Source organism: Mauremys reevesii, linkage group 20 (genome assembly GCF_016161935.1).
Source record: "Mauremys reevesii isolate NIE-2019 linkage group 20, ASM1616193v1, whole genome shotgun sequence".
NCBI classification, from domain to species: domain Eukaryota; kingdom Metazoa; phylum Chordata; order Testudines; family Geoemydidae; genus Mauremys; species Mauremys reevesii.
The window spans coordinates 20,636,310-20,656,100 of record NC_052642.1 but is presented as its reverse complement, the minus strand read 5'-3'; the positions used below and the strand labels follow the sequence as shown (position 1 = coordinate 20,656,100).

At 50.2% G+C, this 19,791-nt stretch overlaps 1 protein-coding gene across 13 annotated transcripts in view; it reads left to right on the top strand.

Annotated features, from left to right (window-relative positions):
* The window catches only part of RPH3AL (rabphilin 3A like (without C2 domains)), a 106,899-nt gene that overhangs the window by 25,140 nt on the left and 61,968 nt on the right, over positions 1-19,791 (top strand). For 12 of the 13 annotated variants that reach the window (XM_039508379.1, XM_039508380.1, XM_039508378.1 and 9 more), the window contains 3 exons: positions 8,786-8,898; positions 11,766-11,909; positions 13,963-14,092. In XM_039508379.1, the coding sequence (XP_039364313.1) occupies positions 8,822-8,898; positions 11,766-11,909; positions 13,963-14,092 (351 nt within the window). In that variant the 5' untranslated portion in view covers positions 8,786-8,821. Of the gene's footprint in view, positions 1-3,974; positions 4,021-8,785; positions 8,899-11,765; positions 11,910-13,962; positions 14,093-19,791 lie in introns of those variants that run through there. The other variant, XM_039508373.1, reaches the window with a different exon arrangement.

Genomic DNA, 19,791 nt, shown 5'->3' with positions numbered 1-19,791 from the left:
AAAGAAGCTTTGGCTCTTTGCCATCTGATGGGTGTTCTGCAGGGAGTTTCCAGACACAGACAGTCCAGCTTGGAGCTGTTACACACACTCACTCCCTCTCCCTCCAGCCTGATTCATGCTCTCTAGGCATCTTATCCTGTTGCCAGCTGCACTGGCCATATCTGCTCACCAAGGAGAAGCATCTCGCTAGTGGCTCTGGAGGTGGAAAAGGGCTTGGAACATACATACATAGTGTGTTTCCGAGAGATTCACAGAGAGGAACCAGATTTAAGGAAGGGGAATTTTCCTATAGACAGAATGAAGTTTCACCATGCAAGGAGCAGGTCCCATTTACACAATGCATGAGTTCTCTCCTGGCTCTCAGTGTGGTCTCACCTGACCGTGTTCCTGATGAGCAGGCTCTGTTGTACATCCCTTTGCACTGAGATACTTGGGACACTACTCAGATCTAACACCTCATAGCTTCCCAGAGCTAATCCCTTCTCTATGGCAGCGTCCAACCCTGAGGACGTGCAAGATATCAGACTAAGTCCTCTCCATGCTCCCTTGTTTGAGCAGTGATTTTTAAAGCCCAGGAATTCAGACAGTGTCCTCCTCATTCGCTGCTGGAAATAGCTGTGTCAAACCATGTGGGGTCCTTAGTGGATATGATTTCTCAGAGGGAGAGATGTTGAGCCACCCACAATTCCAGGTTAAGTCAGTGGGAGGAGTAGATCCTCGGTACCAGTGAAAAACCAGCAGCAATAATGATTCCACTGCAACTAGTGTATAGAATAATCCATCTAAAGACTAGTCCTGGGTCTTGGTGAGTCCTCTGAGCCATGTTCCTCCCCCCTCCCCTCTTCCTTCTCTCTCCACAGGCAGTGTTCAGAGAACAATGGGGAGCCAGACAAGCGTTCTGGGTAATGAGAAGCAAAAGAGCATGATGCTATGTGTTTTGATCAGTCATGCTGGGAGAACATTCCTTATTTACTCTGGTGTGTCTAGAGAACATGTCCTGATGGAAAGCCTTGATCGAATGCTGCTTTATTCCAGCCTGTCATCATCAATACTAAAGGAGCTAAAGCTCCAAAGACAAGGGACTGACGGGCCTCTCCACCCAATGGAAAATACAACTGCCGGCAAAGCAGGCGTCTCTGTCCCACCAGGAAGGACTGAATCCCAGGGCTGAAGGGCGTTATGCTGTTACGGGCTCAAGAGTTGGTCTCTGCATCTCGGTGTTCTGTGAAGTCAATGGAATTACACCGGGGTGAAGCTGGTCCCCTGTGTCTAACAAAACTTGCCCCCCTTGGATCTCTTATTCGGAGTGTGAGTATAAAAGGCCTGGGAAGTGAGATCCAATGGGCAGCTACTGCGTGTATCCTCAATCTGCATCTCCCTTGTTGACCCAGCAGCCGGCATAGGGGAAATGTGGGTGAACTCCACTAATCCGCCAGATGCCAGCACTGTGCCTTTAAACCTGTCACAGCCCAAGGGTTGGCTCTAGAACAGGATGTTTTTCTGCGAGAACAATTGTCATGTGAGCTGCAAAAGGACATGGCCAGCTTTTAGAAGCCAGGGAGCAGCTCTAGCCTCTGCAGCAGTGTCAAGTTCAGTAGGTTAAAGCAACAGTGATGCAAGCTGCCCTGGTCTGTGTATTTACACAGAACTCCTGTGAATGCAGAAAGGGAAGTGACACTGGTTTGGATTTTAGGGGGAGCCAGCTAAGGTGGTTTTCTCCCTTTGCTACAATGTGCATGCTTGTTACTTCCCTTGGTCTGCACAAGGCCTGAAGGTGGGAGTGCAGTTGCTTTTAGACTTCCCCAGATGTACGACAAACATTTAAGGAGTAATGACATTACTGACTTCTTCAGGCATCCCGGTGTGAAATCAATTGGCCACCACAAAGTGGAATAATAAATCTCAGATTTAGTTTCTAATTCTTATCCCTCAATACTTTAAATGTTCACTTTAAATTCTTAAATTTTATTGCACCAGTCAGTTTCACACGTGGGCATAAAGAGGCAGGCTGAGGTTTTCAAAACCATCTAGGGAATTTGGACACCCCATTTCCACTTGTGCCTAAACCCCCTAGGCAGCTGCAGCAATCTCATGCTGGATTTGGAAGACTCAGTTGCTGCAGCATAGTCCCTGATCAAAGCTGGCATGCAGTCCTTGATTGAGCAAAGCATTCAGTGAAGCACGTGACTTCAGTGGGACTTAAGCATGTGCTCTAAGTGCTTTGCTGAATCTGGACCAGAATGTTTAGATTTGGAGCTAGTGGTCTACAACAAAGCAATTCCTGGGGAGTTCTCTGGCTTGTCCGAGAGGGCTTCTTGGCTTTAGTTACCACCTTTTGGCTACATGGGCACCGGTTCTGTTCAGGGCCCCTCCTGCAGCCGTGGCCAGATGGATCAGGCCCAGGGTCTGATACCCTTGATCTGAATAGAATAAGACAATGGTTTTGTCTCATGCTCAACAGCATTGTTTTGGACCAGAGCGTGCATACAAAATAGCATCAGCCAATAAACATCTGCTGCAGCATCTGCTGACAAGGGCATGTGATGCCCTTCATAATATCACTATGGGATTGTGGCAAAACACCTGGTTCTCAGACTGATTCCAGCCATGACGCGTTGAAGTGGCATTGGCGTTATTTTCTGGTAAATGTAGGAGATGCAAATCAGTCTTGACTATTCTAGACTTCTGCCTGGCTTGGATGGCTTTGCAGTACATTGGGGCTATGGGAGCCGAATCTGTGTATCTCACGTGTAGGGTCAGTCTGGAGCCCTCAGTATTAGCCTAAAATAGTTGTATGTTTCTGTAGCACCTTGAACTGATCAGACTTACACCAGTGGGAATCGGACATCTGGGCTGTGTTATCTTTCAGGTGTGTACAAACATAGGGAGTGCATGTGGTGTGTCTGGAAAGCTGTTTAAAGTGTGTGTGTGAGAGAGAGAGCGAGAGCATGCGCGTGATACCTCTGGATGTATGTAATCCTTTAAAGAAGTGTCCTAATCTTGGAAAACATCTCACTCTTCAAAGCCAGGGGCTGTATAAACCTGATTTAAAATTGCAGCTTCTGTTTGCTTCCCCACCCCAGGGATTCTTGGTGTGTAGAAGATTTGACTTCCCCCTTTGCGTGAGCAGGCCAAGTATCAAAAGTATACAGGACCCTGCTTGCCAGGCCCTCCAAGATCATTAAGAGCTGTAAAAGAAATGCAAGTGTTACGGAACAACCAGGGTAAGCTGACCATGCGGGGAAAGTGCCCAGTGATCTGAGCTTTAAGATTAGAGTGCTCATCTTTGTCCTGTCATCTCAGATACCAGGATTTCATCTAGTAAATATCACCTATTTTTTTTAACTGGGTCATCTTTTTGATTAGTGTAATGTAATGAGTAAAATTGCACAGCATTTCTCTCTGTCTTCCCTTCCTGGTTGGACTTCCTGAGGTCCAATCTCACAGCTGAATAATTGTCACGGTATCTTTCCCACTGCTGGCTATGCCGTGGGATCAGATGCAGCTGATGAGTGTTATGCTGTGTCGTTATAGCCTTCAGCCTGCTGCCCCACTCACTGAGCTTTTCCTAAACACGTCCGGCACCAGCAAAAATCCATTCTTTTCATCCCTTGTTGTTCCTACACTTCTACTGCTGCGTAACGAGTCCTAGCTCAGCTCTGGCCAGGAGTGAGGGGGGCAAGGAGGAGAGAATCCATTGGTGGACTTGAGTCCTTATTGTTTAGGTTCACAAAGCTCAAGGAGAGTTTGGAACAAAATAACTGTTCTGTTTTGTGGCTGGTATTCCTGTGCCTCGAGGTGGGAGTGCTGTGAAGTGCATGAAATTCACAGCCAGTGCTGCACTGGTGAGCTCAGTGCAGGGGAGCGATCTGTTTGCTCAAGCTGTGTGCTTTCCTGTGGAAAAGGGCCAAGGCCATGCTGCTTGTTGCGCATCTGTGCCTTGCATGGAAACAGCAAGCTGTGTGTGTCAACAGCAGAAAGTGCGCGTAGGCTCAGCCAACTGAACAGCAGCGTCTCGGGGTAAGTGCACTATTTATGGAGACGGGAACGTGTGTTTTCTTGGGTTTACTGCACTTTTTGTTGGTGACGTGTCTTGTTTGGTATTAACAAATGTCAGATGAGTATTTGCCCATCATTCACACATTTAAATAGCCAGGTTATCTCTGCCCAGCAGGTACAGTTTTAATGCTAGGAAATGTCGCCACCAGGGCAGGTAAATATTGAAACGTGTGAATCTATATACTTAATATTAGTGCTTATGCAACAGCTGCTTTGCTGGAGAGACCTGACGTCCACCAAAGCTTTTTCTGCTATTCAGTCCCTCTGTGCTTTCGGCTGAAGTGGCACAAGGTTGCTTAGCTGCAAAGAGGCCTCCAGAAGTGCGATGAAGTGGAGACCTTCACAGCCTGTGGTGGTGGCGACACGTGATCTGCGTACGGTCTTATTGTAACTGGACAGCAGGGCCTCTGGTGTGGTCATACTGGTACAGGACAGGGGCAATAGAAGTTCTATTGACAGATGCTATGGCATCAAACATCAGACAATGTAAATAAGATGATTTCCCTTGGTCGGGGGTGGTTAATATCATCTTAGATAATTAACATGGGGAGAGTTTTGTGGAACCAATATTCTTGGCACTGTTTATGCTGATGGTTTAATTTTTGCATCTCAGGACAGTGGAAACCATCAATGTCTGTTTGATTTTTCTTTATAGACATTGTGACTGTCTGCTTGGCAGGGCTGCAGTCCTAGCATTGCAGGGCATTTTTGTTCAAAACGAACTGGATTAAAAGAAAACGTCACAGTAAAAATTACTAGCATCAGTGGGGTCTTCTTAGTTTTTATAAAATCAAAACTTCAAGCCACATCTTAAGATGGAAGGTGTTTATTGAAGGGTTGGGTTTTTGAAGTGGAGACCTGCAACATTTTTATTGCCAGGTACAACTGGGAATCTCACAGTGACACACACAATTTGTGGTTGGGGAGACTAGCACACAGCGGGTGAAATCTTGGCCCCATTGCAGTCAGTGGTAAAACTCCCAGTGTGCTTTTCACTTCTCATCCCAGTGTAGCTGAGGTAACTGGTGTGTTGGCGGTGTGATTGCTTGTTAATGCAATTATTCCCCAAAGGGGAAGCAACCTGTAATACAGCTAGCAATTGCTTGAAGTGCTACCACATTTTGTATCTTATTGAAGGTCATGTGCTTTGCGCCATGTCCTGTATTAATCTAGGCAATAAAGTGTTAACTTGCACGTACATGAGTTCAACCGGAGTGAATCTGACTCCTGAGTTGCCGTCTGTTTAGACGCCTGTGGCATTATTGCAGAGCGAAAGTGGCTTGATGCTCGTTGAGCCCTGCCCAGGTTGTACAGGCAGCCTGGCTGCAAAGCTGCTAGTTTCTAGGCTGCTCAGACCTCAGAGCACTAAGGTAATCCACAGGGGTCCTTGCAGTTCTTCAGTGTGCAGCATAAGTTGTGCTTTGTCCCATTGCTTACCTAGAGTAGGAATTCTACAATTGATACAAAGAGGAAAATGTCTACTGGATGTGGGCACTTACTTGAGATCTCTCTCCACCACCTGGTGATTTGGGTGGATTTTTACTGTAGCAAACTGGCTTGGTTCTCGTAGCCCTGGTCCTTTCTTGCTAGCATCTAGCTGGGGATAGGCAAGTCTGACTATCCCGCTGGAGACCATGTGTTGGGGAACGGAGATAGAGATGGGTCACAGCTTCTTGCTCAGACATGTTTTGACCATAGGATGGGCATATGTTCCTGGCTGGGTGAGACAAACTATGAGACAAGTGACGATGCAGTAATGATATGAAACACCTGACATTGCTCCAGCTCGTTACCTTTGGGGTCTCTCTTTCCCATGCCATTCTAGAGGGTGATGTGCAGTGTACTGAGCTTGTTCTGAGTCACCCTATGAATTGTTTAGTTAGGGTGAGCAAGTGTGACTCCGTGCTTCTTCCTGTCCTTCTGCAGCCATTATGCTGCCTCTCATGTGGCATTGCTCTGTAGGAGGAGAAAAAGAACATCTTCCCAGCTGCTAAACCAGGGACGATAAACCTGAAAGCTGGAGGTGTTGGCCAATGGAAATGAGCAGGACTTCCCTGCTTGCGTGCATCATTGAGAGTCTTCCCAGGCGCTGAGGGTAGATGTAACGTCTGTGCCCACCTATGAAAATGCTGACCCTGCAGACTACTTTGACTTCTCTATAGGCCTAGATGTCCGTCTGTCCATCCCTCTCATACAGGGCCTGTCTAGGTTAGGCATGAGAAGCGGGTTGATCCCAATGCAGAGGGAAATATTGTCTCCCCACTTAAGCAATGGACATTCCACAATCTCTAGTGAAAGTTCCCACATGTAGCCTCCCCGCTTCCCTGGTGCGTGGTGCCTTCGGCTGTGCTCTGCACGAAGTATCGCTAGGCACACGTCGTGTTTACTTTGGTTTAGCACTTAGAGCAGTCCGTGGCTTTTCTGCCAGCCCTACTGGGATGTGATGGTGGATTCCCCGTCAGTCACTGGCACCCAAAGCTGAGCATAAATGCTGAACCCAGAACTTGCTGCTATCAAGCAGATACTACTGCTTTGCAGTTCAGCCTCAGCTGTTGATGTGCATAGCAATGAAGACCCTGTCTTCCAGAGTGCTGTGCACTCTGCAGCATGCTTGGTCTTTGAGCAGATTCCACACCTGTGCAGTTCTTCTTCCAGTGATCACACCCCGGAATGCACTCACCCCAAGATTTATATCTCACTTTAAAACCCCTTTAGGGTTTAGAAGTGTATGGCGAATGATTGCAAACACTCTTCCCAGAGTCCATGTTCCCAGTGAGAACGTTGGACCCATGAGGCAGGATTCCTGATTGATCAATTCCTCTCTACCTCAGCTTATGTGTCAGTAAAATGGGGTGATGATATTCACCTACTTCACCAGGTGGGGGGAGTTGTGAAGCCTAACTAGTATTTGCACAGAGCTTTGAGCTCGCTTAATGGGAAGTGCCACTGTATGTTCACTATATACTGTCCAAATAACACACCACCCTGTATATCCCTGCAGCAGCTGGGATCAAGCTAACTGTCCCCAGATGCAAACATCTGCACACGCATTCTCAGTGGAAACCCCTTGATTCTGCTGGTGTGATAGAGCTGGAGTGTATTGCATTGAAGGTGTAGTGCAAAGTGGGAAGGAACCAGAGGGAGTCAGAGAGTGGGTTTATTTTGTTTGAACACTGTTTATAAAATCCAATGCATTAAATGAAGCATGCGCTCCCTGAGCTACTGGCATCAGGCATGTTTTGTAAATTAAAAAATAAATGGACCTATAACTCTTAAGTGCCAAGTGGTTTTAGCCTCAGCAGGAACTGCAAAAACCTACTGGCACTTTTACAGCATTTTGTTGGGGATCCAGGAGACCAAACAGTTACACATCCTCACTCTGAAACTGCTGTTTGGGGAATGCCTCGTGCCATCTGCCTGAGAGCACTTGGATGAGAGACAAGCTTGGTGAAAAGACTTGGGAGCTTTTATTGACTGTAGACAATGTACTTTGATCAAGAGTCTTTCAGTGTTTTTCTTTCTTGTCCCTGCTGGAATCAAAATTATATAGATCATGCCAGGAAGGATGTAGAGCCAGCAGCTGTTCACATTTCCTCCCCTCTCATTGATTACCCTGGTGTTTCTGAAGTATTAGAAAACCGGTTCAAGCTTAGATCACTTCTTATGAAAGAGTTTATCTGTGTGCTGCCCTGGGCTGAAGCAACAAGGTTTTGCAATGTGATAAGCAAGCCCCTGTGTATAAAATCCTCAGCGTCTGCAAAGCACAGGCTTCTGAGGAGAGCTGTAGGTAAAAGCAAGTAAATTACAGCTAGAGAAAGCTGTTTAGTGCAACATGTTCACCTGTTAGCCAACCTGCCATCTTGATTAAATACATTTCCTTATGTAGATCAACTTAAAGCCTCAATTGTTTTTTTGCCCAGAATATCTACAGGCCTATAGCAGCTGTTGAAGACAAGTAATTTCCTCCCCTGGAGCAGCAGATAGAGACTAGATGTAACTAGTATTGTCACTGGGTGGGTTTATTGGTCTGGAATTAAACCGTGATCCCTGATTATGGACTGATCTGCAGTTCATTGCTGGCTGTTCGATTGGAAGGCTGCAATGGGTACACAGAGATGGCCTGGCATGTACAGGGGATGTGTCTAAAGCAATCACATGCTGGTGTTTTGAGCAGCAGCCAAGGTTCATTTTGTGGAAGGACAAAGAGGCCACGATTCTTGCAATACAGATCAGGGTGGCAAGAAAGTTTGGCCTAGATGGTTTTCCTGGCATCATGCTTTTAGGACCATCAAAATGCAGCTTACAGTTGTGCAGAATCTGTCACCAGCCCTTTGCTGGCCTGGGGCATTAAGAGGCTGGGCACAAGAACGGAACGCATGTCTCCTGCATGGCAGGGCAGAGCACTAGCCCCCCTGGGCCTGCCCATTCCCAGCTCTGGGTCCCAGCTCTCCAATGGGCTGCTCTGAGGAGTGCGTTTCTCCTGAGACCTTGAGTCTTGCTGTGCAAAGGTACATGAGCGCTGCCCTCGGTTAGTGCCCTGATGTGTTCAGACCACGAGCCAAGCTCCGCCCTTGGATCTGAATGCTGGAGCTCGGCTCCCATGGTCTGCCGGCTGCTGCAGAGAGCTGGGCTTTGAGCAGAGCCCTGGGCTGGTGGCTGTGCTCACTCTAGGCAGGTGTTGGTCAATGACTGACTCAGTGTTTGGTGCTGTTTCCTTTTCTTACAGGTGTGATTCCTCCGGCCTTCTCTCCAGTCTCCTGCCATGGCTGATACTATCTTTGGTAATGGCAGCGATCAGTGGGTGTGTCCCAATGACCGGCAGCTGGCACTGAGAGCCAAGTGAGTGCTTCCTTCTGTTTGCCCTCTCTCTCTGGCCTGGTCTACACTAGGGGGCGGGGTCGATGTAAGATACGTGAATAGCGTAGCTGAAATTGAAGTATCTTATTTCGATTTACCTCCCGTCCTCACAGCGTGGGATCGACGGCTGCGGCTCCCCCTGTCGACTCCGCTACCGCCGCTCGCACTGGTGGAGTTCCAGAGTCGACAGGAGCGCGTTCGGGGATTGATATATTGCGTCTAGATGAGACATGATGTATTGATCCTCGATAAACCGATCGCTACCCACCGATCCAGCGGGTAGTGTAGACATACTCTCTGTTAACAGCAGGGGCCACAGAGTGTGATCTCTTACAGCGTTTACTGTTGCCCTCCAGGCTGATTCTCAGGCTGTGGATCTGGGGCAGAAGATGTGGTGCTAGTTGCCTGTGAGGAAGGATTTCCCAGTGGTTAGAGCACTGGTCTGGGGCGTGGGTTCAATTCCTGGCTCTCCCACAAGCTTCCTGTCTATTCTGAGGCAAGCGAGAGGGGTGTTGTAAGGATCCATACATTCAAGGCACTCAGATACTATAGTGCACAGATAGGCCAAAACCCAGTTTGTTATTGGCCATGCGAGAGGAACTCAATGGAAACCCCCCACAATCCATCCCTCCAAACTGGCTTCCCTTGCCAGGCCTGCGAGGTTTTTCCTTCACCAGACTGACTTGCCCCCTGCCCAGGGCTAGTCCACGCACAAACTGGAACCGTCTTGTGTTCTTCCCGTGCAAGTCTGAGTGTGGGATTAAACCAGAGCCGTTCAGTGGACATCGGACACTTCCATTCTGAACAACTGCTGCCCACTGACACACTTGCAGCCAGGTAGCTAACGGGATGGATCAAAACCCAGTTAGTTGCTTGGGCTGCCCACAAACTGGAACCAAAGCCCCAGCTCTCATTCCAGACCCTGGAGAGGGTTCCCAGCCTGCCCTGCTCGTGAAAGGGTCTTTGCCTGATCTAGAGACTAGGGGAGAGTTGGGTCTCTCCACACCCACAGCTGTGGCTGCTTTTCAGACCCGGCATGGGGCTTGGGCAGAAGTGGGAGAGGAGAGGTGTCTCCTGCTGCCCATGAGACCTGAGCTTCCTCGGAGTTGATGGCTTTGCTCCTGTGCGGAGGAGGGCGCATAATAACATCCCGCATCACAGCTATCGCTCCTCCCTGCCTGAAGGGACTGAACGTGCTCTAAAACCTGAAACTGATACACAAGCTGTGCAGTGATCAGTGCGTCACTGCAGTGCAGCCACCCCTTGGGTGAAATGTGGCAGCTGCTTAAGAGGTAACACGCACTCCAGTGGATAACTTGGAGAAGGCTGTACCACACTGACTCTGCCAGGTGCGTTTAGACAGAATGTAAGGGCCTGGATTGACCCCTACTCTGGTGAAGTGTGCCAAGGTACTGTTAATGACCACTAGGAGTTGTACATCTGCCCCATAAGACAGCCTGTAGCACCAGGCCCGGGCCTTGGTTTGTTACTGAGTCAGAAAGGGGGCACCAGCTAGTGGCTTGCCTGCCCTACTGAGAGCAGTACCTATCCACCCCAGCCAGTCTCCCATCCAAGTAATCACCTGACCTGACCCTGCTTAGCTTGTGAAATCTGCCAGGACCCACAGCGCAGGGCTTTTCTCAAAGCTGCTGCACTGCTCCAGGTGTTATAATCACAATGCAGCTGCCTTGCTGGAGGCCAACTATGTCATTTGGCTTCCCTGAGGACAGCCACAGGCGTCGTTGCTGGGATGCCTCTTGAAGCGCAGCCCTGTGCTCGGATGCTGTCTGGAGTTTCCTTTCTGTGCAATAGCTTGCAACCCCCACTCTCCTTTGAGTTCCCACCACCAACTCTATATTTAATAAGCAAAGTTGGTGGATGCAAAAGCCAGTCCTAGCAGCGCCCCATCTATAATTCATGGCCTCCCCCAGCTGGCACCTGCTCTTTTGTTTGGAGGCACATGTCATTTGGTCTCGTTTTCTCCCTCAAGTCAGATTGCTGGCGGGGAGGGGTCTGGGATAAGTCAGTGGCTTGAGTTGTATTTGTTCTAGCTGCTTTCCTCTGGCAGCAGCCTGTGCCCTGCTGCCCCCAGTGCTGCTCCCAGCTGAACCTCCTGGGTCAGCTTCAAATGGCTTAAAAAAGTAACAGTGCCCAGCTGGTCAGGACTGTGGCTGTAAAACAGAGCCTCCTGCAGTCACTGCTGTGGAGCTCCCCTTAGGCTGGGCTATCTGGCACTGAGCCGTATGTTGTCATGGTGCTCTGTGCTGCTCGAGCATATCTAAGGTCGTTTAGTGGTCTCAGAACCCTTTACTAATGCTAGTGAGTTAGGCCTGTGAGGTGCAGGAGAATTAAACCATGTGACAGAGAGGGACAGTGCCATCCCCCAGGTCACCGGCTGAGCTAGGGATGAACTCCCAGGCCTGTGGTTCCAGAAGTGCCTAATAATGTTGGGTGCCCAGCATGAGATGCCTTAAAGGGGCCTGTCAGTGTATGTGCGGGGGGGGGAGGGATCCCTGCTTTAACCACTAGACAGTGCTTCCTTCTCCTGCTGGCACCCCACCTGGGGTAATGACACCAAGTGTAAAATGAAAACTAGGCCTGCTCAAAAGAAGGGGCATCCAAGGATGGGAGGAGTTAGGTCAGTGGCAGGAAATCGGTTCTCAGCCCTGCGGGGAAGGTGAAGTGGGGGACGTGAAACAGTCGTGTCGATAGATTCCTGCTTGGGAGCCAGCATCTCTGCAGGCAAGTTGATGGCCGTGATTTTCCAGGCTCCCAGGCTCAGGACCTGGGGCGTGGCAGAAGATTTCTGTGCTGTTCCAGCCTTCAGTGTGACACTGCCCATCCCGCAGGCTCCAGACTGGCTGGTCGGTGCACACAAACCAGACTGACAAGCAGAGGAAAACGCAGGTGCTGGACCCGAAGGAGCTGGAGGTCATCCTGGAGGTCATCCGCAGGGCGGAGAAGCTGGACCTTGTTGAGCAGCAGCGAATCGGGTACGGTCGCCCCTCCCAGCTAGGGATTTGCTGTTTGTTTCTCCCTGGAGGAGGGCATAGGATCCATCCTAGGAAAGTGGCTCTCTGGTCCTGCTGTGCTCCAATCACCACGCAGGCTGAGCATCACTTCGGTCAGTGTCTCCCCCACCCACTCTGTCTAGCCCTGGTTTGGGCTGGGCGAAAGGCAGGACAGGAGCTCTCTTCCTTCTCACTCCCATGCTTGGATATTGTCTAGACCAGGGGTTTGCTCTGACTACAGTCACTGGGGCAACAGCTCATGTAGCTGGGGGGTGAGCTTGGCCTGCCTACGGTAGCCACACCGTGGCTCTGACCAAGGCCTTAGGAACCCGACTGAGCTGCCCAGGGTTGGGGCTGGGCAGAACTCCCAGGTGACAGTCTCTGGCTGCCCAGTAATTCTCTGGGGTTGTTTGCTCGGAGCAGTGAGCGTGGAGTGTTCTGGCTGGCTGGCTCCATGGGAAGGGTTTGTTAGCTGGAGTCATTACCTGACTGGCACCATCCTCGTCCGTCGGTACCTTCCCCACGCCATGTTTCGTTTGACTTTTGGCTGCGTTGAAGGACTGGCCTGGCAGGTGGGACAGTGTTAACCCTGCGCCTGACTGTATCAAAGCAGGCAAGTCACCTGCGGGAAGCCACTGGGGGCTCGTTATTAAAGGGCGAGGAGAAAGGAAGACCCCTGGATCAGGCACAGCTTTTGCAAAATTCCCCTGACACACCAAAACCTTTCCCTGGAAACTGACTTGCCTGGACCTCGGGGAGGCTGCTATTTAGCGCCAGCCGCGATGGTGTTTTGTGTCAGTGTGTTGTAAGACCCTTCATATGTGAAAGCTACTACACAAGCATCAGGTGGTAACCGCTCCCTCTTGGCTGGTGAGCTAAGGGTGGAAAGCCCTAGGCCCCTCTAAGCACCAGCCCCTGGCTTGTTAAAGCCCTTGCTGAAGTTCTGTTATGTGGGGGCCACGGGTCACAGAATCAGCAGCGATGGCTCCTTATGGCTCTGCCGTCTGGCCCAACCTCCTCACTATAGGTCTGCACCCCTTCCAAACAAACCTTGCTTTCCCATCGGTGCCTGGCTTGCTTTATGGGGCTCTGGTCCTCATGAGAACGTCAGTGGCTGAAAAATGGCCTTGCCTCTTCTCCCGTAGCGCACCCACATGCACGGCTGCTGCTTTCTGCTCTTGATAAACTCCATTACTGTTGTTTTGCTCCCTGTAGAAATAGAAGCACTGCTGGTGAGCTAGAGCCATACTCCTAGCTCTGTACGCCATCCACGTTCTGTAGTCAATGGGCAGCCCCTGCATTCCCACTCCAGCTGCTGTGGAAGCCTCACGTGCAGACTTTTGCTTTTTTGCATGGAAAGCAGCCTATTTCTTAATGCGAAGGCTCGCGGGTGTTCCCCATCCCACTTGGGATTCTGTGGCCTCAGAGTTTGGGCTTCCCAGCTCGGAGCCAGGCATAGGGTGGTATCTCCAGAGCTCCCACTCCTGCACTGGCTGCCCATGGTAATGTCCTAGAACCTGAGCTGTTGCCAGTGGGGATTACCCAGCTTCCTCTGTGCCCTTCATTTTGGGCTGGGTTGTTTTCCTGTAGGAGCCCTGCTTTTCGACATATGCATTTAAAGCCCATCTGGGTCCCAGAGGCAGGAAGCCTTTGCTCCATGCTGCAAGCTGAAGGCCCTACAACCCATGTGATGCTGTCCCATTAGTCACCCTTCATTAGAATGCTGAAACATCCCCTGCATGCACTGTGAACATAACTTCTTGCTCTGCACTCACTGGCCGAGCCAGGGATACAACATGGCTGTCCCCAGGCTGATTATATTGTGTTAGCTGGGCGTTGTTATTCCCATTTTGCAGATGGGTAAACCGAGTCATGGGGATTAAGTGATTTGCTCAAAGCCGCATGAAGATGGGGGGTGGGCCAGGAACAGAACCCAGGTGTCTAGATCTAACCACTAGCCCATACTCCTCCCTGCAGAGTCTGCCCCACTGCAGTAATTCCAAAGGAATCTCCTCTAATCTCTGCTCCCCTACAGGCGCCTGGTGGAGCGGCTGGAAAACATGCGGAAGAACGTGATGGGGAATGGGCTGTCTCAGTGCTTACTCTGTGGCGAGTTGTTGGGGCTGCTGGGGACCACATCGGTCTTCTGTCAGGACTGCAAAAAGGTGAGCTTCCCAGCCTCTTGTTTTCCTATAAATACCCAGGAGGTGAATCCAGCTCCGGTTGATCTTGCGGGAGTGCAGGTGGTGGCTGGCTGGACAGCGTTTAACTGTGTTGTGCTTTGTAATAACCCCCCCCCCCCCCGAGTATCTGGTCCCCACCCAGTCCTTAATATCATGTTAAGTCTCTCATTCCCCCAAGATCCCAAAAAAGCTTTACAAGCCCTGTGTCTAGAACACCAATGAACTGCAGCCACCTCTGGGGTGGAAGGCATCAGTCAGGCAAACAGTGGGCTTGCACAGTGTCGGGAGGGGGCAGCAATTATGCTTAATGAGGAACTCTCACAGGAAGCTCCATGCGCCTCATTATCGAGGTCTTGTCTGAACGTCCGCCCGGTAACCGCAAGGTGCTCAGTTTCTGTACCTCAGAGGTCTGAAGGTTCAAATCCACCCTTTTGGAACTAGTTATTTCAGGGCTAATGTGTAGTCCCCTGAGCCATCCCCCTGGCTAGTGCATGGTTAAACTTTGATGCAAGCTTACAGCATGTTGCTGTCCCAGTGATATCCGTGCTCTTTGAAATAGATGGCGGGCTTCAGTTTGCAGGGTTTTTGCTGCAATGCAATGTTTCGATGGGAGACCACTGCTTGTCCGGACTCCAGCAACTAAGGGGTTAAGCCGGAGAGCTGTGGAGATGACGATCTCCAAGGCAACCACCACCTCCTCTGAGAGCCTCTGCTGGGATGTTGCTTTTTTCATACACTTGAAACCCCTCTTGCCCGGGGAGAAATCTCCCTTTCCCATAGTTCTGCCTCAGTGACATGCACAGGGAAGCATGAGCAAGGTGCCAGGCTTGGAGCAGGGTGGGGAGCAGCATGTCTGTTCAGGGCCCAGCTCAGCCTTGCAAGGAGGCTGAAGGGAGCCGCCCACATTGGCAATATCCCTCTGGGCAGCAGTGGATAAAGTGAGGCCTGTGGGGCAGCTGGAGCTGCCCCATGGACCCCAGTCCCACCACCACAAGGGAGGTGGGCTCATGGAGCCCACAGCATGCAACCCAGCAGTCCTCTCGGATAAAGATGGTGTAGTGCATGCTGGGACCTGTAGTCTCAATGGCTGTACCATCCCATTAAGCTGGCTGCTCTGATCACGGGGGAGAGCGCTGGGTGGAGGGACAGTAATCTGTGTGGACCACGTATCTGTACTATGCTAACTGTGTCTGCAGTCTGCGGTATCTCGGGCTCGCAGTAGGCTGGAAAGACGGCCCTGCATCGGGCAGCATCTGGGCACCTGCTGCTGTTGGGTTCTGTGGAGCGAGGGGCTCAGAGTTGTTATTCATGAAGGTCAATGCACATTTACCGCATGTGAGTGCTGAAATCCCCGGAGCCCTGTTCATGTTCACTTTGGTGTCGGCGGCAGAGCTCTCTAGGCAGCACCCGCACTGGTTTGGGATGGGATAACTCGGACCTCTGAGTGTGCTCTGCCACGCTGAGCAAACCTAGGGTGTGGCAGTGTGTTTGGGACTGTTACGAAGTGCCTGTGTCCCGGCTGGACGCTCGCCAAGCTGCTGTGCTTGGGACCCACCCGTGAGAGCTGTGTGCTCTTGGTCTTCCTTTGGCCTGGGCAGGTTCCACGTTCCAACGCTGTCTCTCTGGTCCCACTGGCGCACCCCAGGGCACAGACTCTTTGTTACCCCTTCACAGAAGTGGGACCTCACAGTCCAGCTGCCCCAGGACCAGTGCAGATCCCCAAAGCACACCAGTAACTTAAGCTCACCCTGTTGCAGAGCTCCGGCCTTGTGGGTGCCCTGGGTTACTGTTCCTCTCTCCAGGGACATGTGATAATTGAAGCACAGGACATGCAGGCTTTGCAGAGGTTTCCAGCACAGTTACCCTTTTCTTTAGACAGCACACAAGCTATGCCAAGTTGTACCCGCATGCCCTCCCCTGCCTCAGTTTTCTCACCACTCCTGAGCATCCTTTGGGATTCAATCAGAGCCCTCTAGGGTGTCCAGGATCCCCCTCCTGTACATGGCTTCTCCCCCAGATGACCACCCTTTGATTACCTGACAAACAAACAGACTAGCTGTTGCTTAGTTACCAGCCCAGCTGGTTCTCTTGTTTTGGCCATCTTCTTTAGCATACCCATTGTATTGCCCTGTTAGATCTAGGCCGAATGTCAGTTGTCCACTCACCCAAACCAGGTGCCACTGCTCTGCCTCCTTAGCACAAGGAGCATGAAACAAAAACCTCGTGAAGTCCTAAGACATAAGGAAGGATACAGAGAATTAATAAAATCAAACTGGAATTCAGAAGGTGTACGTAGACTGATTTCCCAACTGGTCGCAGCAGTGTTGGGGTGAATGTGTGCAAATATGTGAACCACCAGGCCCAGATTATTTCAGGGAGATCCTCAACTCAGAACATGGGTGGAAGGAAGGAGAGAATCCCCCTAGAAGACGTAACGAAGGAGCCACCTGCACAGTGGAGGTGGTCCCGGAGCTGAGAAGGCCTGGCCCGCATGGACCCTGGGCACAGAGATGGGGCAAACTGGGTGGTCTGAGCAACTGCCCTTGATGGAGCAGAGAGCAAAGGTCACTTGGGTAGCTTGGACACACATCCTGTGACTCTCTCAGTTGTTCGTAGGGAGGTAAGGTCTGGTGCACAGGAAACTGCTCTTTATTTCCTTCATTTCAAGCGAGGAGAATTACAGGACATGCTGTGCTCCCCACCCTCTTCCCCTGGAAATCCTGCTTTCAGCACATCCACAACCAGCTAGGTTAGAACCGCAGGGAAACATCCATTTACTGGGGCATTTCTGGTCCCCCTTCCAGTGAGTCCCACATGCTGAGGATGGGGCAGAGGATGACATGAACTGTCTCTCAGCTTCCCCCACTGTGAAATAGGGTTAATAATGTTACCGGCCCTGCAGGGTGCATGGGTGTGTTGGGAACCCTAAAGCACCTTGTGAGCCTTGCATGGTAGGCCTGTCCAAGGGCAAACTTATTTGTTTTTTTCCGGACAATGATTCCCCGTTAGCCAGGAATTCATGGGACATGGATTGGAAAGTTCAGCTGGAATTCAGGGAAGAACTCTGCTGTCTAGTGAATTTCACAACTGCTGTTTGGTGATAGGAACCTCTTGCTGTGAGGACTCCTGAGGCTTTGAGCACATTGGGTGCCACTTGTTTGAGAACTTATGGGTTGGTTTCTTTTACTCCCTTTTCAGCAGCATGGTGGGGGTGGGTAGTGACCAGGCATGATGTACTGCAGACTCATAAGCCTCAGCAGCTAGAAAGAGGCAACATAACTTCATGCTCCCTCCCCTAAGGAGAGCTCAGTCGTGTGTTCCATGTTTTGTGCAATAAGCAGTGACTTGTCAGGGGATTATGGACTTCTGAAGTTCATAATTTTCTTGCTAATGTTGCCATCTCATTGGAATCCCAACACTGTCCACATGTAGTTCAATAACAGGAATTTTGGTAATGAATGCAACATAATGCATACGAAACAGAGCAATGAATACATCTTAAGTGAGTTGCCTCTGCAAAATATAGAGGCTTCCAGCCCTTTGAATCCTGTGGGTTTTCTTGCTCCTACCTTCTGGTTTAGAATTTGAAGTTAAAATAATTTTTCTTTTTCAATATTAAAAATATTTTTTATTATTTTAGAAATAAATACAACACAACAAGTGTGAAATCAGCGTAGCATTTAAATGCAGAGTCTACATGCAGCACTGACAGCAATTACACACAGTCTGGTATTCCACGTACTGAGGATGTGTCAGTAATGACTGTTGTAAACATATCATAAACATACACCCGTAATAAATAGGTGAAGAAGAAGAGTCTGGCATTTCAGCTAATGAATGACAGGTTTGGGGATTTTTTAAGTGTCTGCAAATCCACGTATCTATTTATGTGAGGCTTTCTTCAGAACCTGACAGTCAGGTTTTGGGGATAAGATTCCAGTTTTCCAGCAAGTCTGAGAAAAACAAAACAAAACAAAACAAAAAACCCGAACCCCCAGTATGTTAAAATATGGAGTTAAAATTGAATAAAAGTTCTGCAAATCTCCACTAGGGGGAGCATTTGAATGCATTATTCCATGTGTCAAGTATCAGAGGGGTAGCCGTGTTAGTCTGGTTCTGTAGAAGCAGCAAAGAATCCTGTGGCACCTTATAGACTAACAGATGTTTTGCAGCATGAGCTTTCGTGGGTGAATATTAAATTAATATTAATATTAATATTTCGTGGGTGAATATTAAAACACCATGTGGTGTTTTAAACTTGTCAGTGTATTAAGGCTGAGTTTGAGTCAGTCTTCCCAGAGAGAAGGAGGTTGGGGTTCAGTGAAACGGGCGGTGGGTAATGACGGCACACTCTGCTGCTTGAATCTACCGTCCCTGTCAGTTTATGCAGCAAGGCATTGAGTCCTGACAGCCCCGTTCCAAGTGGGGACAGCCGGTTGCTGGTTATTTCGCAGCAGAGGGGAGGAATGAGAATTGGGGAGAAACAAAGAGCAGCAGCTCTGTGGAATTGTTTAGTGCTTCCTCCAGCTAATACCCGCCCCCCATGTCGGCTGGCTGGCCGGCCATGCAGAGCACAGCATACAGGGCACAGTTGTTTGTTCCCTCCATTGTGGGCGGCTCCGGTACCTTGTTCTGGAACCATGGAGTGGAGTTTGGTCTCTTGGGGCCATTCATCCTCAGCTGACTCTGCCCACACGGGGCTGCATTTGCATGCTGGTTGGGTGATGCTGCTGGAGCGATGCCAGCTGAGGTGCGCCCAGCCTGTATTATGAGCCATATTGTGAATGGAAGGGGGCTCAGTGAAGAGGGAGATGTGGCCATGCGGTTTTCATCCACCTGAAGTGTCAGAGATGCCCTGTCCCAAACTAGCTGGCAGTGAGATCGGAGTCCTTGGCAGAGGGCAAGATAGGATCGTCAGCGATGTTCCCACCACCTGATGCACTGCAAGGCTCTTTGTCAGCCTCCTGGATATATTTTTATTACTCTGGTATCAGTCGTGGAGTTGGGGTATGCTCTGATTTCCATGGCCACGTGATGATGGGTCCATTAAGAGCCATTCATGGACGCCATATTGTGGGAGCCGGAGTTTACATTTGCACAGCTGACCATACTCTGCAGCCGATGCTTGGGTTGGGGTGAGGGGTTAGGCAATTGGAAATGGAGCAACTACTGCCTGCTCTGCCTTAAGGTTTTGGGGGGTCCATCTCTCCTGTGGGGTCAAGGGGCCTGTTTTGATGTGTGCCCTCAGAGGTGAATGGATGCCAGGCTTTCCAGAGGGTTGTGGTGTGGTGTGGTCACGTCTCCTCTTAGGACCTGCACTTGGACCCCACCCTCTTCACGTAGGCCGTTGATCTGGCAGCGGAAGCCAAACTGTATTGTGAAGTGGGAGACGAGAGCTCCATGTCCTTTGCTGAGCTGAGATTTAATGGTGAGAGTGACAGTCAGGTGTGATTGAGATTCCAGGCTGTTAGGCTCCATGCAGAGCCCATTTGCTTCCCCACAGGAGTGCAGGGAACATCTATGGGGGTCACATGCTCACACAGCGAGAACAGTGCTGTGATTCTCCAGAGTCCCTGCCAAACAAATGGTAGAGGGGCAGGGGATTGTCTGTCTGTCTGTCTGTTGTGTACGTCTGTGTAGTAATGCCCTCTCGATGTAATCACCCCACCCCAGTACAAAGG